The sequence below is a fragment of the Aquarana catesbeiana genome, linkage group LG08 (genome assembly GCF_042186555.1).
Source record: "Aquarana catesbeiana isolate 2022-GZ linkage group LG08, ASM4218655v1, whole genome shotgun sequence".
Classification (NCBI taxonomy): domain Eukaryota; kingdom Metazoa; phylum Chordata; class Amphibia; order Anura; family Ranidae; genus Aquarana; species Aquarana catesbeiana.
The window spans coordinates 99,711,953-99,732,735 of NC_133331.1; the positions used below are offsets into that span (position 1 = coordinate 99,711,953).

A 20,783-nucleotide genomic window follows, 5' to 3' on the forward strand; every position below is an offset into this window, starting at 1 on the left:
GAAGGGAAAAAAAAAATCTACCTAACATATCAGCCCCAAAAAATCTGCATCATATATCGGCCGCCGTGATTTCTAAATATTGGCATCGGCCAGAGAAAAACCCATATCGGTCGACCTCTAGTTTGCGCAAACCAATCAATATACACTTATTGGGATTTTTTTAACCAAAAATATGTAGCAGAATACGTATTGGCCTAAATTGATGTTTTATTGATTTTTTATTGGATGTTTTATAGCAGAAAGTAAAAAAAATTGTTGTTTTTTTTTTTTTTTAAATTGTCGGCCTTTTTGTTTGTTTATAGCGCAGCAAATAAAAACCGCAGAGGTGATCAAATACCACCAAAAGAAAGCTCTATTTGTGGGGAAAAATGACATACGTTTTATTTGGGTACAGCGTCACACGGCCGCGCAATCGTCAGTTAAATAAGGCAGTGCTGTATCGCAAAAAATGGCCTGGTCGTGAAGGTGTGTAAACCTTTCAGACCTCTGCCTTGTGACCACTGTTTCCACACAGAGAGCACCTATGTTGCTGCTGGCAGTGGACAGGCTTTTCTAATTTATGTTGTGTCTGTTTTTAAAAGAAAACCACCTGTAAGCCATTAAATATCTGGCCAGGTTCACACTGATGCGATTGCGGTAAAGGCAGCGATTCCTGTGTGTTTCCCACATAGCAATAGCACTGTGTTCATGCGATCTGCTGTGGGTGTCAATTAAAAGTTAACAACACCCCAAAATCAGCTAGCAAAACGCAGTTAATTTGCCTGAACCGAATTGCATGGGTATGAACACCCAAGTGAGTCGGTTCCAGTGCGAACAAAAGAAGGAAAAAAGCTGCAGCACCGTTTTCATGTGGATACGGTGCGATTTGAGCCATTCAGAATAAACGGGCAAAAATGGCACTGCACAGAATTGCAAGTGATTTGCACAGGAACGTGGTGCGATTGCCGTGCGAATCACGTGATGTGACTGTGTGATCCTAGGCTTAAACTGACAGTTCAATTTGGCTTTAACAAATATACTATTTTAAGGGCCCATTTACTATTTTACATTCTAAACACAAAATCTTTTTTAATAATTACTAATCAATATCTCCCAGAAAGCGTTTTCCTTTATCATAGATGAAAGTATTTACAAACTGATGTTTCCCCCACTGCTAACTCCAGACCCCTCAGCATTCCTTCCCCAAACTTTTTGTCGGTAAGTGCATACCAAACAGGTCACATGATAATTTTGTCTGGCACTACATGTCCCAGCAACCCTATCAGTATGGCCCGTCCTGCTAGACCCAGCTGCAGCCCTACATTGCAGGCGGCGGCACTCATTTAGCTTCAGGGCTGCCCTTGTGTGCGCATGCGCAGCGTATGTGTGGTCCCAGGCCGGAGCGCACACGTATGGGTGGCTGTATATGTGCTTGCATAGGATAGGAGTAGGGCTGCAACTAACGAGTATTTTCATAATCGAGTCATTGGCAGATTATTGTTTAGATTAATCGGTTAATAACCTTAAAAGTGTGGTGTATAATTTAGTTAATATGTAAAGTTTTTTAAAAAAAGGCAATTTATTCTTAAATATCTCTATGCAGGGGTAAATATAAATAACCAAATATATGGTTAGAGAAATCTCTAATCTCGTGAAAATAACCTACTTGACCCCTTACAATCTGGCTCTTGCTCGCAGCACTCCACGGAAACTGCCTTACAAAAACTCACCAATGATTTACTAACTGCTAAAACCAATGGCCTCTACTCCATACCCCTACTACAGTACTTGACTTCTCTGCAGCCTTTGATACTGTTTACCATCCGCTCCTCCTCAAAAAATCTCCGTTCCCTTGGCCTCCAAGATTCTGCTCTTTTCTGGTTCTCCTCCTACCTATTGCAGCGCTCCTTCAGTGTCACCTACAACTCTGTCTCCTCCGCTCCATTTCCTCTTTCTGTGGGGGTCCCCCAAGGCTCTGTTCTTGGACCCCTTCTCTTCTCTATCTACACCTCCTCCCTTGGTCACTTGATAACTGCCCACGGCTTCTAATACCATCTCTAAGCCGATGACACCCAAATCTGTCTCTCTACTCCTCCCCTCACTCCTTCAGTCTCCTCTCGCATTACTAACTGACATATCAGTATGGAGCTGATGGAACAAGCCATAAACCCACACACACCACGGGCTGAACTGGATGGACTGGTGTCTTTTTCAACCTCACCAACTATGTACCTTCCTTAAAAGAGAAGTGTGTTTATCGGTCCCCTGGCGCCTCTACACTGAGAACCGAGCGGTCGAATATCGCCGATGACTCGGTTCTCACAGGTCCCCGAGCAGAGAGCTGCAGACTGTCAGTCAGCAGCTCTGCTCCCTCCTCACTCACTGGAACGCTGAGCTGTGGAGGGGCGAGGAGCGGCCATCTCAGACTTTCGCTTAATGAGAGGCTGAGACAGGTATCAGTCCAGGCACCTGGCAGGTCCAGACTTTATTGTCGTGATGATGCGGTGCCTGGACTGATTCCTGTGACATCAGCAGAGAACGGACTTCAGTCTGCTCTTTGCTGAAAACGGGTCACAGGAGTGCAAAACGGATTGCACTTCTGTGATCCATAGGAGAGGCCAAATGAATCCGCCCTCCCCCCCCGGTCGCAGACCGACCCCTCACAGGCCCCGACCCCACCCACCCCCCCCGGTCGCAGACCATCCCGCGTCACAGCCTCCTCCCGGTCACAGCCCAACCCGTCACAGCCGCCCCCCCCCCCGGTCGACCCGTCACAGCACCCCCCCCCCCCCCCCCCGTCGACCCGTCCAAGCCCCCCCCCCCCCCGGTCGACCCGTCACAGACCACCCCCCCCCCCCCGGTCGACCCGTCACAGCCCCCCCCCCCCCCCCCCCGGTCGACCCGTCACAGCCCCCCCCCCCCCGGTCGACCTGTCACAGCGCGCCCCCCCCCCGGTCGACCCGTCACAGCGCGCCCCCCCCCCGGTCGACCCGTCACAGCCCCCCCCCCCGGTCGACCCATCACAGCCCCCCCCCCGGTCGACCCGTCACAGCCCCCCCCCCCCCCCCGGTCGACCCGTCACAGCCCCCCCCCCGGTCGACCCGTCACAGCCCCCCCCCCCCCCGTCGACCCGTCACAGCCCCCCCCCCCACCCCGGTCGACCCGTCACAGCCCCCCCCCCCCGGTCGACCCGTCACAGCCCCCCCCCCCCGGTCGACCCGTCACAGCCCCCCCCCCCCCCGGTCGACCCGTCACAGCCGACCCCCCCCCTCCCCCCCCCGGTCGACACGTCACAGCCCCCCCCCCCCGGTCGACCCGTCACAGCCCCCCCCTCCCCGGTCGACCCGTCACAGCCCCGATCCCCCCCAACTCCCCCCCCCCCCCCCGGTCAACTGGTCACAGCCCCCTCCCGGTCGACCCGTCATAGCACACCCAAACCCCCCCCAGCCCCCCCCCCGTCGACCCGTCACAGCCCCCCCCCCCCCCGTCCCCGGTCGACCGTCACAGTCCAACCCACCCCCCCCCCGGTCGACCCGTCACAGCCCCCCGGTCGACCCGTCACAGCCCCCCCCCCCCCCCAGTCGCAGACCGACCCGTCACAGCCCCCCCCGTCGCGGACCGACCCGCCACAGCCCCCCCCCCCGTCGCGGACCGACCCGCCACAGCCCCCTCCCGTCGCAGACCGACCCGCCACAGCCCCCTCCCGTCGCAGACCGACCCGCCACAGCCCCCTCCCGTCGCAGACCGACCCGCCACAGCCCCCTCCCGTCGCAGACCGACCCGCCACAGCCCCCTCCCGTCGCAGACCGACCCGCCACAGCCCCCTCCCGTCGCAGAGCGACCCGCCACAGCCCCCCCGTCGCAGACCGACCCGCCACAGCCCCCCCCCCGTCGCAGACCGACCCGTCACAGCCCTCCCGTCGCAGACTGACCCCCCCCCCCAATCACAGACTTCCTAACTTAAAAAGTCCCAGGGCTGAGCTTCACATCTTGTATCAATAAGACAAGCAGTATGGGGGAGGGGGACAGTGCAGAGATCTTATCGAAGGGACAGACCCGTGCCCGCCTGCCAGGCTGTGAACATAGCAGCGGCAGGCAGGCGAGCCGGCAGCAGGGAGAAGACAAACATGCAACTATTTGGCGAGGCTACGGTACGGGTAGGACCTCATAGGCCTACCCCTCCAAAGGCTATCCCCCCTTCAGTCTATCATGACTGCTGCTGCACGTTACCAACCGCACAGTGTTCGCCACCCCTCTCCGCCAATCCCTAAACTGGCATCCGATTACCCAGCAAATTAAATTCAAAATACTAATTACAACATACAAAGCCATTCACAACTCTGCCCCAACCCTACCCGTCCACTCAAGACCTCCTATTCTCAAGCTCCCTTGTCTCCTCCTCCCATGCTCGTCTCCAGGATTTCTCCATAGCCTCTTCAATCCTCTGGAACTCTCTACCTAAATCTGTCCGGCTATCCCCTACTCTTGCTACCTTCAGGCGATTCCTGAAAACTCATCTCTTCAGGGAAGCCTATCACGTCTCCAAGTAATCTCCCATCACTTCCATCAGCTCATTTTCCACAGTTACAACCTTTTGTACCACTTGCCCCACCCTTTTTGATTGTAAGCTCTTCTGAGCAGGGCCCTCTTGTATTTTATTGTATTGTAACTGTATTATCTCCCTTTTATATTGTAAAGTGCTGTGTAAACTGTTGGCACCATATAAATCCTGTATAATAATAATAATGTTTTTTTTTTTTTTTCAGAGAACAGGGATGACATGCTCAGCTCCCGTAGTAACAGGCTGACCGAGACCCTGGAACAAGCCAATAAACTCTTTGAAGGAGGCAAGTGTCCAGTTCTTCACTTTTTATTTAATATATTAAAGCTGATGCTTAGTTATGGCATATTTTACATTAGTTAGATTGAACCAGTGTGGACCAATGTACAATTTTGTATGTACAATACCTGAGGGATCCCTATGGAAGCTGGAAACCATTGTAATAGGCAGTGCTGTTACAGTGATCTCCACTAATTTCCTCTCCTGTGCCAAGCGGCTGTCCTGCTGCATTGTGAACACAGGAGGTAAGTCGCTTAGCACAGGCACCATTCAGAGAACACTGAATGCAAAGTATTCTTTGATTTGATGAGGGGGAGAGGCGGGCTGTTGACATCATGAGCTCCACCTCATCCTGCCAAATTGCAGAGAAAATGCAAAGTATTCTCTGCAACCCGCTCTGTTTTCTAAGCAGCAGGGCAGCCACCTGGCACAGGACCTGGACGCTTCCATGGTGTGGCACAGTGCTCTCAATGGACAACATACTCCAGTGGGCTGTCTATTCAGAGTGCAGTGCGCACGCATCTGTGACATCTCCGGCCACTACAAATGTGAATATCTTCTAAACGGTACATGTTTAAGAGATCCTTACTGTACTTACAGGTAAGCCTTGTAACTGTAGGCAGAGTTTACTAACGCTTTACTAATGCTTTAATGAACATGTTCCATCTGTACAATTCCTGTATTTGCAATTTCAGTGTCCAAAGCCAGAGAAGCTGCACTTGACGCTCAGTTATTAGTTTTGGCATCAAACCTGGGGAAAGAGAAAGCCAGTCAACTCCGCACAGACCTGACAGTGTTTGACCCAAGTTCGTTTGCAGAGGATTTGGTAAGTCGTACTCGGGTTAAGGTGTGCAAGAACAGGTATTAAACTGAAATCCAGGCAGATATAAAACACCAATTAATGCAACTGATTATTTTGGTTAAAGCCCAACTCTGGGAAAATGTAAAACGATCCCTTGCGGTGTGGCTGTGCTCGCCCTGCAAGGGTTAATAGTTAATTTTTTCTAGGGGGGAGGAGAAATAGTTTTAATTACCTGATCCTCCACTCCTCTAGCAGATGTTGCCCCCTTAATGCTCCAGCTGTGGATTGTCCTTGGTGTCATCACATCCAGTGCACAGCTACGGACCCTGCTTTGGCCTTGATGTCAAGATCCTAGACCTCTGGAGCGTGGGGGAGAAGGAGCTGAGGTGAATTTAGGGAGGTAGATCCTTCTTTTTTTTGTTTTGTTACCCTACAGTAGACTAAAATGAGCAATTTAACCCTTGCAGGCACAACACCACTGCAAAGGATGATTTATTAAATATTTTTTTTTTAGCTGTTTGGAGTTGGGCTTTAATAAATTTATTTTTTATATCTAGACACATAAGTGCCTGAATTGGAAAAATGGAAAATAACGCACTATAGATAGCATTAAAAAGAAAAGAAAGGAAAAAATAGAAAAAACAACAGAATATAAATAAAATAAAGCAGCTGCTAAAACCGTGAGATACATACATGTACAATTATAGAATTCAAAGTAGCAGCGCTATAAAAAATAAAATAAAACAAGGAAAAATAGTGAATGATCCAAAACAGTGAATGTGTGTGAACTACAACACACAGCAACATGTGTGGTAAAAATGAAAATTAGTAAACAGTCCATAAAAAGCACATCAGTGTAGATTCTTGTGATATACACGTCTCAAAGACAGTGCATCTCCACCACATAAAATGCGCGCCGCGCTTACCAAAGGGCATGCTCTTATGAGCCTGCGGCTAAGAAACCAGGGCCTCTGTCCGGAGGGGTGTTGAATGTCCACAGGTATTGCTTGGGAAGAAACTTGAGCTAAGCACCAAACGACAAGGGAAACTCGAACATCACACCACCAGGGGGATAGATCAGGCGTTACCCAGAAATTTAAATGACTCTCCATAGTGTAAAATGTACCAAAAGGTTTATTAAAGCTTTTTAAAATTGCACCTTCAGAAGTGATGTTTAAAACGGTCAAGAGAAAACAGCCTGCTGGCTTGCAAACACCCGTCCACTGAGTACAGCGCGATGGCGTCAGCACGTCAAACCTCCCTATGCGTGTTTTGTCACAATCTGACGTCGTCTCGGGGAACCCCTCTCTTCCCTGATTGGCTAACTGACTTTGACAGCCATGGGAGCCAATGGCACTGCTCAGGAGGAGAGTCCCGGACAGCTTAGACACTCATGGACATCGCTGGAGAGAGATGGTGTTCAGGTAAGTAATTAGGGGGTGCTGGGGAGGCTGCTACACACAGAAGGCTTTTTATCTTAATGCATAGAATGCATTAAGATAAAAACCTTCTGTCTTTACAACTCCTTTAGTTATCATCAAGCTGTGTTTCTCAATGAACTTTTGCTGTTAGTACAAAAATCCTTTTATTCCTTATTGCAGCTTACCTTCATGGGCATTAATCGGTTGGAAAACCCGGACAGTGACAGTGAAGATGAATCATTTGCCAAAGGATATCTTCCCCCAGATGCTTGGTATAAACTTGGAACTGGAGCTGCTAAATATTTCAAAAGAACTCCCACCTTTCATTTCATGTGAGTGACAGACTGAGCCATTCCAGTTCAGAACAGAGCGGAGTAAACTTAATTTGGTCAGTCTTAAATCTCATTTCTACTTTTTTACTTCTCTAGGCTGGGATCCTTTAAGACGGAACCTGCTGTAGTTCGGCAAAGAATCGAACGCCAACGGAGGGCTGAAAGAGTTGAAGAGAAGAGAGCGATGCCAGCACAGGTATGAGGCATTTTACAAAAAAAAAAATCTCTTGCACACGATACTCCTTTTTTAAGCATCTACTTTTTCAGTCGTTTTTAAAACCGTTTTTTAAAATGTATTTATGCACGCGCGTGAAAACGTGTTCTCGTGTTTTTGTTCTGCACAATATGTGAATGGACATTTGCCCACATTTGTGCACAGTTACGCACATTTGCACGCATGAGGTGTAAATTACTGACCAAAAATGCTTATTTTTGCTTTTTTTTTTTTTTTTTTTACTGAAGAAAGCACAGCTCTTGTTTACGCACCTGTGTGCATAGTCACATTACAATTAATAGGCTTTATTTTAGCTCAGTAAAAAAAAATAAAGCTGTACTGAGCTTTTTCAAGCTGCAGTGTACAAGAGGCCTTACATGCAGTTCTTGTGATTGCACTGCTATGAAGCCATGCATAGCTGCTTACAGTCGGAGTTGAAAATTAAACCTTGGAGGAGTATAGTATTCTCAGTACATCCATTGTGTGTTTTTCTTTTAATTAACATTTTAATAGTCCAGGCAGGCCATAGACGATGCAAATTTGCACGAGTCCCCCATCAACACACCCCTCCTGCCGAGCAATTGTCTTCTCTCTGTGGGGGGTGGGTGGGGGAAGCTGTCCTCGCTGGTAGAAGACAGTGATTATTGCTAATGGCTATAGCAGCTGCTTGCGATAATCGCAAGCGAATCCGGCAGGCTGGCTGTACCCAAGTTGATCGATTGATCAACTTGGTACATTGAAACCTACCCATTATTGGTTTGAATATCGGCCGGCTCAGCAGGAACCATGTATGGCCGGCCTAAGCCAGAAAACCTGATGTAAAAAAAATTTCTCTCACAGTAACCAATCACATTTACACCTGCCTTGAAAGTTGCAATACTCTGCTGTCCATCAACTTGCCCAGTGAAGAACTGCAGTGAGGTCTGGAAGCCACTGAACTCGATTCGAGTCATTGAGTGTAGTTTGGCTTAATATAGCCACTTTGTACTAAAATAACCAATGTGTTTTGGGTCCTGATGAAGGGGGAGTTTTTTTCTGATCCCCTAAATGCGTTGGTTGTTTGTATTTTTTTGTTTTGTTTATTTTTTAGTATCTTTTAGTCTGGCCCTCCTTCCATTTGTTCCTTTCTTTTCTGGTAACATTTTGGGGTACTCACTGAAGGATAGCGTGTCTGTTGTAGGCAGTCTAACCTGAGCCAGTGAGCTCTTCAAATATTTTTGCCTTCTCGCTTCCTTTTTTTTTTTTTTTTGCGTTAATTGATTGCCATGGTTTTTTGAGGTATAAATCCTGACTAGTCCGAGTGAATAATAGTTCTAATAACAGTATTCAACCTCAGGGATAATACCCTTGCCAAATGTTTTTGTATCTGCTTGCAACAGGGATATAGGCCTATAGGAACCTAGGTCCAGTGGGTCTTTACCGGGTTTCAATAATAATATGGTATTTGCTTTAGTCATGGACATGGGTAGGCAATGTTGTCGTCTAGCAGCATTAAACACTTTAAGTAAATAAGGGGAGACAACTTCCCCATAACGCTTATATACCTCCCATGGGAGGGCCGTCATCCCCCGGTGCCATGGAGTTTGGGAACAAACCAGTCTTCAGCTGTAATTCTTTCAATGGCAATGGGGAGTCCTAAAAGCGTCTGAGTGTCTGACAAGCAAGGCAGATCCACCCTTTGCAAAAAATTGTGTAAAGGATCTACAGAGTACTGTTGTTTAGAGTGGTATAAATTAGAATAGAACTCTACTAGTTCATTCATAATTTGATCTGGAGAATTGACCACGGTCCCATTCCTTGTGCGTAGGGCACCTATAGACAGGGAGGCCTGGTGAGATTGAACAATCTTGACTAATAGGCGACCAGTCTGCTCTGCCACCTCATAAAATGCCAGTTTACTAAAGAACCATTTTCTATCCGCAGCTGAAGTGCAAATACGGACCATAGCTTCCTGGGTGGAAATCCATGCCTCTCTAGTGGAGTCAGATAGGTTGGCAACAAATTCCGCCTCCAATCGACTCACCAGCTGTGCAGCCTGTTCTTTTTGGGAGTTAGTTGCCTTTTTAATATTTGCAAGTTCAAATATGAACATGGCCCTCTCACTTCTTTGTATGAACTTGCATCAAAATCTCAGTGCCTCTTGGATGCTTTTGCTTCACTGGTGTACAGAAAAACCTTGTATTGCGAGTGTAATTTCATTCCGGAAAGATGCTTGTAATCCAAAGACTGAGTGTTGTAGTAATCCATTTGTTTATCAAACAGGAATTTCCCCATAAGAAATAATAGAAACTCAGATGATTTGTTCCACAACCATTTATTTATATGTCCTTCAGTTTATAGTCCATATAAAAATATTAAAGCTATGTGATAGGTTGTGTAACCATAAAATGTCCATCCACAAATGGCAGCTTCCACTAGGGGATTAGAAGCAAAATCCAGCAGGAGCTACGTGCAGTGTATAAAAGAGAAGAGAGGTCCCTCTAAGTGTAGCAACATGGTTACATTTAATGAAGGTACAACATTTAGCAAGTTACATGGTTGATGATTAAGAGGCACATCTAAGTATGCAGGCATCTGGGGTAAAGCTGTCCACATAGACCATCCTTCGCACCGCTGGCTCTCAGAGCTGTCAGTCTATAATCGTGACCAGGAAGACTACCCTGCGATAGTGTGATTTGAAAGCGAGCCTTGAAGCGCTTGTGGAAGGGATGACGTAGATGGTGGTGCAGATGATGGTCTATGTGGACAGCTTTACCCCGGATTCCTGTGCCGGTTTTAATCATCAACCATGTGACTTGCTAAATGTTGTACCTTCATTAAATGTAACCATATTGCTACACTTGAGGCACCTCTCTTCTGTTTTATACTCAGTTGTGAAATGACGTTACTTGTATATCAAGACATCGCTTGTATGTCAAGTCAAAATTTATTTTAAATTTTAAACTTGTCTTGCAAAACGCTCTGAAATCAAGGTTTTACTGTAATTTAGTTACTTTGTCTGCTGTAAAGAATAAGTGGCTGAATGTTTTCAAATGCTTATAGTGCTTTAATAGACTCCCAGGATTTCTCACAGGTTATAGAAATACTCTTCTATGTATGAAACAGTCATCTGCCCACCAGCTTTTTTCCTTGCTATTACCAAACACCTATCCCAGGAAAATGGAAGTTTTGATAAAAGCATATTTTATTAAAGTGGTGTTCCGGGCGAAATTATACTTTTTTAAATAAAAATACCCCTATAATACACAAGCTTAATGTATTCTAGTAAAGTTAGTCTGTAAACTAAGGTCTGTTTTGTTAGTTTATAGCAGTAGTTTGTTATTTTATAAACTTACAGCATGCCGTGGCCATCTTAAGTGTGGGCATCTGAAGCCAGACTGTATTTCTTCCTGGATCTCATCCTTGCAGATCTCGCACATGCTCAGTGCAGCACAAGCAGTGTAATAGGTTTCAGGTCAGGTTTCCATAGCAACCGCAGTGTCAGAGGAAGTTGCCACCCCTTCCCAGAAGGCATTGCAAACAGGAAATGATGCGATGGGCCATGGCCAGGGAGGAGGAAGTGAAAAATGAATACAGCAGATATACAGTAGGTGCTGAGAATTTTTTTTTTTTTAAATATCCAATTCGTTTACAGTGCACAGTTTAGTGAGGGATGCTGAAGAGTTGTAAAAGTGGGTGGAACTCCACTTTAAGCGAAAAATAAACCATGGATGTTAGCATATGAAATACATGTGCCACTCTTATTTTTTCCCTTATTTCCACCTTCCTCCTGGCCATGTACACTAATGCTTTGAACATTCAGGTACAGAACACTGTACACCAGAGGGGTATCTAACCTGCGGCCCAAGACAGCTATGAATGCGGCCCAACATAAATTCCTAAACTTACTTAAAAATGTTCATTATTTTTTGGGGAATTTTTTGTAAAAATGTGTTTACACTTAGCAAACACGTGGTCGAAGAAACATTTGACAGTGTCCTTTTTACTGGACTTTATATATAAGTTTGTATCTTCTCAAAGAAAAATCTCCCACTCTTCACAATCACACCCTATTCATGTCATCAGTTTTCAGCAGCACCTACATTTGTGAGCAACAATTTTCAAGGATGAAGCACACGAAAGGCAAATTTAGAACCAAAATATCTGATGCGCACCTTGAGATTTATTGAGAATTGCTACTACATCCTTCACACCAGATATAGATGCGTTGGTTTATCAAAAACATTGTCAAATATCACACTCGTTTTATGTTGCTTTCTTTTACTTGTATAAGAAAAAATATTAGAAAGTAAAATGAAGTTTTAATATGCAGGTACATTATCTATATTAGTGATTGCTAACTTGTGATCTTCCTCCAATGTGGCCCGGGAAGGTCACGAGGTTGGACACCCCTGCTGTACGCTGTGTGTTCTCATACAGTGGTTTCACTTTGTGACTGAGTGCTCTGCTTTTATAGTTTGCATTCAGTTGACCTTTAATGAAGAGTGTATTGGGGTATTAATTTATAAACCGTGTTTTACCCATGCATAGGTCCTAAAGCATTCAGGGTGTACACAATTTTTAAGTGTGCCTATGCACATACATGTACTTGTGGTGTTGTCAGTAATGCAATGCAGTCCAGAACTCACCAGAACTCCCCCTTCAGAAGGCACACTTGGTAGTGCTTGTGCCCACTGCACAATATACCCGCGCTTCAATTATCTGAGCATCTCTGGCTATACACTTGACCCTGGTCAAATCCTGGTTTGTGTAAGATGCTGTGTGCAATTTGCGTGCATTACACAAATTGTTTAAGCAGGGTTTTTTTTTTGTTCTACTAGAACAAGGTGCTGCATATATAATTTGCATATTTTGTACTTCTTCTTTTTTTTTTTTAGCTGAAAAAAATGGAAGAGTCTCACCAGGAAGCAACCGAAAAAGAAGTAGAGCGTATTCTAGGCTATCTACAGACCTATTTTAGAGACGACCGTGAGTCTCAACTATTTGTTTTAATTTGATGCTTACCTTTTTTCTATTAAGGGCCCGTTCACACCACATGCAGTCCAGTGTATTTTTTTTTCTGCATCAAAAAGCATGGAAAGTAGGTTATATGGTTTTCAATGGCGTAGTTCACACCAGTGCAGTCAGTTCCAGGGCTTTCCAGTTCCAGAAAAAAAAAGTAGAATGTGCTGGATTTTTTTACTGCATTGGACTGTACTGGAACGTTGAAAAACGCACTGGACCCCTTTACAGTAGAGAAAAAAAAGCCTCTGGAATGCATCTGGGAACGCGCCAAAAACGTGTTACTAAAAACATTCATGCAAAAACGCATCTGGAACGGATCTGGGGTGCGTTTTGTGGTGTGAACCAGCCCTAAAACAAAACTGTGGCGCCTGAAATATGTAGGCTGCTATTGTTGACCTCCTCTTTTCGATGGTGTTTTCCAATTTTTCTATGTAAGTTTTCAGACTACAGGGGGCAATTTACTGTCAAGTAACAATCGTATTCAGAAGCAGAGGTCGGCAATAGCAGATGCACTACTCAGCCACAAGAAATATGCTGACTGGCATTCTTGCTGTAGGTGCAGCTAGAAAATTTGCATGATTCCTTGTAGCCACTTCTAAAGGAAGCAATGACAGAGCAAATATTTATCTTATAACATTTTGCATGTCAAAAGCTTACCTAGCTGTTATCCTAGTTCAGGGCATCCTGTTATTTATTATGTCACCATTAATTTAGGATGATGTGATTCATTTCTTGGGTACAAGTATAGTGGTTATTTAACATCCCTGTTAAAATGTCAGGTTTCTGTGAGGTGGAGAGAAGTAAAGAAAACAAAAACCGTATTAGTTGTAAAAGTGTGCACAACCTTTAATTAATACTTTGTTGAAGCACCTTTTGATTTTACTACAACACTCAGTCTTTTTGAGTATGAGTTTGTCAGCATGGCACATCTTGACTTTACTCTTCCTTGCAAAAACACTCCAAATCTGTCAGATTGTGAGGGCACCTCCTGTGCACAGCCCTCTTCAGATCACCCCACAGATTTTCAATTGGATTCAGGTCTGGTCTCTGGCTGGGCCATTCCAAAACTTTAATCCTCTTCCATTCCTTTGTTGATTTGGATCAAAGTTTTGACTTATTTTTTTTACATCACAGAAACCTGACATTTTAACAGGGGTGTGTAGACTTTTTATATCCACTGTATAACAAAGAACATTGGGTAGCAGAACATATAACGAAGCACACGTGAACGTTGCCCAATCACAAACCCTGCCCAGTGGCACTTTTAACATTCCCCCATGGCACAAAAAAGCACATATGAACATTGCCAAGTAACAAAGCAGAGTCCATACCATCTAAAAAGCCAAAGCTCTCAAATATGAGTGGTGTTACCAAGCCTGTGTTGTTCACATATACAGTTTGTGCAAGAATTCCAAAATTTCTGTGACTTCTTTTGTTACTATGCTTTATGAATGTTCTGCGTTGTTGGCCATGGAATTATAGTAAAGCAATTATTCTCTGCTTTTTTTTTTTTTTTTTTTAATTTAATTTTTTTTTTCATGTTACTTTTTCGTCAGTAGATTAGCATTTGATTATAAGTGATGCATTAGAGGTTGGAGATTTATTAAATAGATGTGTAGCTTTATAAAGTTAATCTGTGCATAAAAACATTCAAATATGCTCTCTAATTACGCTTATTTAATTTCAATTTTCTTTTTCTTTTGATAGCTGATACTCCCATATCTTTCTTTGATTTTGTTATCGATCCACGTTCTTTTGCTCGTACAGTTGAGAACATCTTCCATGTTTCTTTTATCATTAGGGTAAGTCTTCCATACAGCTGTACATAATAATTGTTGGTTCTTTTTTCTGTTGATGTATTAGACTATATTTGCACAGGCCACTAGCACTGGTGCAAGTGATAGCAGCGGGAATCTGCTGATTTCTGCAGCTGTTTCCGTCACCTGTGAGCGGCTGGCTGGGGCTGCTGAGCCCTCTACACTTCAATGAGAGGTCGGCGGGGACCGCAGCTATCTGTAGCTGTCTGCCCAGCCAGTGATTACCTGCGGTGATTGCTGCTGGAAGCACACAAACCTATCATGGAAGTGTACAAGGCTCAGCGGCTGCAGCTAGCCGTTCGCAGGTGACTGAAACAGCGGCAGGAATCAGCCACTGTCATTGTTTAGCAGAGACCCTAGAGAATAAAATGGTGTTTGTTACAATATTTTATGTCACACTGTATTTGCGCAATGGTTTTTCAAACGCAATTTTTATTTTTTTTTAAATACACTTTAATTAATTAAAAAACAAAACAAAAAAAAACATAATGTGAAAGATGATGTTACGCCACGAGAATCGTGATCTTTATTCACAGCAAAAAAATTTTGATTCTCATTTTATCCAGAATCGCTCAGTTCTACTAAGGCAGGGATCCTCAAACTACGGTCCTCCTACGGTTGCAGAACTACACTTCCCATGAGGCATTGTAAAACTGACATTAACAGACATGACTAGGCATGATGGGAATTGAAGTTCCTGAACAACTGGAGGGCCACAGTTTGAAGACCCCTGTACTAAGGGTTCATGCACACTGGACTGGACCTAGATGCCTTCCTCCTGGCAGCAGAAAAACTCGGATAAACGTGTGTACCATGTTTAGCCACATTTTACTCGCATTTAACAGCATCCAGCGCTTGGCCGTTAATTTTCATTAGCTAGGATAATTTATTCTGGCCATTAAAATTAAGACACTAAACATGCCTATCATTAATTCACATTTAAACGTGTTTACACGTGTTTTTGCTACTTCCATTTTCTGCTAAAACGCTCCTCTCCTGAATTCGATTCGTCTGCGTTCAGGAGAAGAGCGTTTACTGCTTCTAAATGCAGGAACATGTCAGCGGTGACAGTACAGCGTTGGAGGGCTTCATTCCAAAGTGAGTATTTCATAATGTGCTAGTATGCAATGCATACTAGCACATTATGCCATTGCCTTGAAGGTGTGTTTTTTTTTTTTTTCTACAGCATCCGACGTTTACAACAAACATACATACATACAACATACCATATATATTTATTTATTTATTTTTTCTTTTCATGGTGTACTTCATATTTTCACATTCTGATGCATGACTTTCTTCTCTGCTCATGTCATTTCTTCAACTCCTTTTTAGGATGGTTTTGCAAGAATAAAACTTGATAATGACAAGCTGCCAGTGATAGGTAAGCTTCAAACCTAAAGAATTAAAATGATTGTGCCTTGTTTTTTACCCTTAAGAACAATACAGTTATTGCATGTGTTGTGTTTGTATCTGATGAATAATACCTCTCCTATGAGGGAGTTTGTAGTAACAGTGAAATAAAGAATGGGATGAGCACCACAAACCAAAAACACTATTTTGATAAATTTTTAATATTCAAGAACAAATTCCCCCATCCATCCATGTCTCCATGCTTTATTTTGTTGAGGAATCGCTTTGGAAAACACCCCTCTAGCATTTCTGACCGTGGCCATTTTGTTTTAGGGCAGATGATTCATGTAGTATTTACTTCCTGAACTCCATCTGCCCTTAGCTCAGGCTGGAGGGTGTGCTTAGCTGAGAAAACCCCTCCTCTTCTCTTTAACACTCCTGGGATGTATGATATCATTTGCCTAGGACTGGAAACTGAAAGAAATGTAAATATGATATACTTTCCTATCAATTTTATTGATGCTAGCAGCAAAAGGATTTAAAATGTAGTCAATGTTCATTGAAAGAGTAAAACTCTGCTTTAAAAATAAAAAGGTCAGCATTTTACTTTCTCCTTGGTTGAAGATTCTAAGGCGGTCTTCTCACTGTTTAGTGGACCTGTGTCTGTTCACAGTGCTTACTTAGTCTAGCCATCCACGACCTGAATGTTGGCTGATTCCTGCTGAATTGGCTGAAAACCAAGTCGTGGATGGCCCTTTCAGCAACACCCAACTCAACAAACTTTGATTTTAAAAATGCGAAGAAGCCAGGTGGAATATTGTCAGCCCAACAACGTCTGCATCTAATTATTAGAGGTTACATTTCAGGTATTCAGACAGCTGCTGGTGCTTTGGTTTCTTTAATACAACAGCTGGCAGTATAGATCCCTCCATTCATACTCTTTAGTGTAGATTGGGGAATTGAGTGATTTCTCTTGTTCATCCTGTGAGCTCATTGATGAGCTTCCCATGGCACCATGTTAAAGTTAGCATGCCAGATACTTTGATTCTGGAGCCTGTGTATCCGTTTGCCAGTATTTCAGGATTCTAAAAAAAAAGTGCATTCTAGTACAGTCCTTAGATATAAGTTTATGGACCTTTACATTTACGACTCTTACGTTTTTAATACCCAGCTACTCATCCACTTGGGATCCAAAAAGGTTTGAATTGTTGCAAGAAAATAATAAACTGCAAGGAATAACTGTAATACACATGTAAGTGAAGTGCATTGAGAGCTCCGCACACTAGAATTTATTTTTATTTTTTTGATCAATAGCTGCCAGCATTGCAGGACTATTGTAGATATTGTCGGCAGTGAAATGCATGCATGACTACATCATCCTGCTGTCCTATGGGGAAGCGCTGTGGGGATAGGGTGACAAAGCTGCTGCAAACTGAGAAGCACTTCACCAGTGTTTTTAAAGTGACACTAAGAAAAAAAAATTCTATTCAAGTATATACTGTATCTCACAAATGGTAGTGAGGAAGAGGAGAGGTTTGGGCGCTCACAGAGGATGTACAAGGGGGATGAAAATAACAGTGAGAAACTTTCATGAAAAATTGATTACAGGGCCATTTAGTAGCAGCGGATGTGTGTGAATGTTTAGAGGATCTTGTTTAGTGTCACTTTAGCCCTGCAAAGGCAGTGATGCAGAACGGAGCTTACCAACAAGATTACCAGGTAAAAAGTTTGGAGTGGAAGGGGAACAGAATACTGGGAATTTATATTACAGTCTACATTGAGAAATGTACTGTTAATCTAAATATAATTGATTTATTCTTAGACATATAAATTTAAAGTTTGTTACACCAACACTTCATATTCCTGACATGTGCCTGCATGTACGTGTATGAGAAAGTATTCTCTTTGTATTGCTTCCTTTATGTGAAATCCCTGGTGTTCCTGCCAGTCTCTCTGCTTTCCTTAACCACTTGCCGACTGCCGCATGGCGATGTACGATGTCCTAACCTTGCCGGCGGTTATCGTTGTTATGGCAGCAGCTAGGTGCCATAACCCCGGTATCTCCGTTTTCCTGCGGTGGTCGGCTACAAGATAAAAGTGGTCTCTGCGGCGGATTCGCTGCGAGATAACTTTTATCGGTGGCGGGAGAGGGCCCCTCCGTTGTGATCCGGTGCCCTCCGCCGCTTACCGGAGCCGTCGGTAGTGGCGGAGGCGATCGCGTCTGTCCTCTAGCTGTGCCTAGAGAGGAGTGAGGGAAAGATGGCGCCCACTCGTCTCCATGACACTGCAGGGCGGAAGAGATGTCAAAACGTCACTTCCGCCCATACGTCTTAAAGGCATATTTTTTTCAATGCCATTTTTTTAAACAACTTTTTTTTTTATTGCATTTTAGTGTAAGTATGAGAACCGAGGTCTTTTTGTCCCCAGATCTCATATTTAAGAGGACCTGTCATGCTTTTTTCTATTACAAGGGATGTTTACATTCCTTGTAATAGGAATAAAAGTGACACAATTTTTTTTTTCTTCTAAACAGTGTAAAAATAAATAAAATAATATAAAATAAATAAAATCATATAAAATAAAAAAAAAAAAAAAAAAAAAAAATTTTAAACGCCCTGTCCCGACGAGCTCGTGCGTAGAAGCGAACGCATACCTGAGTAGCGCCCGCATATGAAAACGGTGGTCAAATCACACATGTGAAGTATCGCTGCGATCGGTAGAGCGAGAGCAATCATTCTAGCCCTAGACCTCCTCTGTAACGTAAAACATGCAACCTGTTGAATTTTTTAAATGTCGCCTATGGAGATTTTTGAGGGTAAAAGTTTGACGCGACTTTTAACTTTACTGTTGTCTTATTTTTTTATACAAAAAAGTGAATTTTTTCCAAAAAAGCGCACTTGTAAGACCGCTACGCAAATACGGTGTGAAAAAAAGTATTGCAATGACCACCATTTTATTCTCTAGGGTGTTATAAAAAAAATATATAATGTTTAGGGGTTCTAAGTCATTTTCTAGCAAAAAAAACTGTTTTAAACATGTAAACACCTAAATTCCAAAACGAGGCTGGTCCTTAAGTGGTTAAAAACTGACCACACTGTGGTCAGTTCTCTCGCTATTCTGGGAACTCAGTATGCTCTCCTCCAATGATCAGACTTGTCCTGACAGGCTCCTGCTGCACAGCCATTCACTGGGAAGCTAAGTGTGCTTCTGCATCTCCTCCCTCCAACTTGTATGCAGCTGAGAAGAGAGGGAATGTGATTATTTATATAAAAGGGAAAAAATGTATTTTATAATGTATTTTTTATCTAAACTGTTATGACTAATTTCTGATTGGGACTCTAAAACAGAGTTAGTCCTCATGCACACGGACGTTTTTACAGCTGCTTTTTTGAGCTTTTTTTGCAGCTTAACCACTTGCCGACCGCCGCACGACTATATACGTCGACAGAGCGGCACGGGCAGGCAAAAGGACGTATATGTACGTCCTTGCCTGCCCGCGGGTGGGGGGTCCGATCGGACCCCCCCCCGGTGCCTGCGGCGGTCGGCAAATCTCCCCCGGCGATCGGAGGTGAGGGGGAGGCCATCCATTCGTGGCCCCCCCCTCGCGATCGCTCTCAGCCAATGGGATCATTTCCCTGCCTCTGTATTGTACACAGAGGCAGAGGAAATGATGTCATCTCTCCTCGGCTCGGTATTTTCCGTTCCGGGCCGAGGAGAGAAGACTGCAATGTAAGTGCACCAACACTACACACACAGTAGAACATGCCAGGCACACTAAACACCCCGATCCCCCCCCCGATCGCCCCCCGATCCCCCCCCAATCACCCCCCCCCCCTGTCACAAACTGACACCAGCAGTTTTTTTTTTTTTTTTTTTTTTTTTCTGATTACTGTATTGGTGTCAGTTTGTGACAGTTACAGTGTCAGGGCAGTGAGTGTTAGGCCCCCTGTAGGTCTAGGGTACCCCCCTAACCCCCCCTAATAAAGTTTTAATCCCTTGATCACCCCCTGTCACCAGTGTCGCTAAGCGATCATTTTTCTGATCGCTGTATTAGTGTCGCTGGTGATGCTAGTTAGGGACGTAAATATTTAGGTTCGCCGTCAGAGTTTTATAGCGACAGGGACCCCCATATACTATCTAATAAATGTTTTAACCCCTTGATTGCCCCCTAGTTAACCCTTTCACCACTGATCACTGTATAACCGTTACGGGTGACGCTGGTTAGTTTGTTTATTTTTTATAGTGTCAGGGAACCCGCCGTTTATTACCGAATAAAGATTTAGCCCCCTGATCGCCCGGCGGTGATATGCGTCGCCCCAGGCAGGGTCAGATTAGCGCCAGTACCGCTAACACCCACGCACGCAGCATACGCCTCCCTTAGTGGTATAGTATCTGATCGCATCAATATCTGATCCGATCAGATCTATACTGGCGTCCCCAGCAGTTTAGGGTTCCCAAAAACACAGTGTTAGCGGGATCAGCCCAGATACCTGCTAGCACCTGCGTTTTGCCCCTCCGCCCAGCTCGGCCCAGCCCACCCAAGTGCAGTATCGATCGATCACTGTCGCTTACAAAACACTAAACGCATAACTGCAGCGTTCGCTGAGTCAGGCCTGATCCCTGCGATCGCTAACAGTTTTTTTGGTAGCATTTTGGTGAAATGGCAAGCACCAGCCCCAGGCAGCGTCAGGTTAGTGCCAGTACCGCTAACACCCACGCACCGTACACCTCCCTTAGTGGTATAGTATCTGAACGCATCAATATCTGATCCGATCAGATCTATACTAGCGTCCCCAGCAGTTTAGGGTTCCCACAAACGCAGTGTTAGCGGGATCAGCCCAGATACCTGCTAGCAACTGCGTTTTACCCCTCCGCCCGGCCCAGCCCAGCCCACCCAAGTGCAGTATCGATCGATCACTGTCACTTACAAAACACTAAACGCATAACTGCAGCGTTCGCAGAGTCAGGCCTGATCCCTGCGATCGCTAACAGTTTTTTTTGTAGCGTTTTGGTGAACTGGC

General features: G+C 44.5%; 1 protein-coding gene across 2 annotated transcripts in view; it reads left to right on the forward strand.

Annotated features, from left to right (window-relative positions):
* Window positions 1-20,783, forward strand: part of NSMCE4A (NSE4 homolog A, SMC5-SMC6 complex component) — a 57,268-nt gene that overhangs the window by 3,120 nt on the left and 33,365 nt on the right. For both annotated transcript variants that reach the window (XR_012235674.1, XM_073596222.1), the window contains exons 2-8: window positions 4,746-4,826; window positions 5,515-5,645; window positions 7,223-7,374; window positions 7,471-7,570; window positions 12,466-12,556; window positions 14,300-14,394; window positions 15,745-15,793. Coding sequence is in view for 1 of the 2 variants with exons in the window: in XM_073596222.1 (XP_073452323.1) it covers window positions 4,746-4,826; window positions 5,515-5,645; window positions 7,223-7,374; window positions 7,471-7,570; window positions 12,466-12,556; window positions 14,300-14,394; window positions 15,745-15,793 (699 nt within the window). In the remaining variant the exon portion in view is untranslated. The remainder of the gene's footprint in view (window positions 1-4,745; window positions 4,827-5,514; window positions 5,646-7,222; window positions 7,375-7,470; window positions 7,571-12,465; window positions 12,557-14,299; window positions 14,395-15,744; window positions 15,794-20,783) is intronic.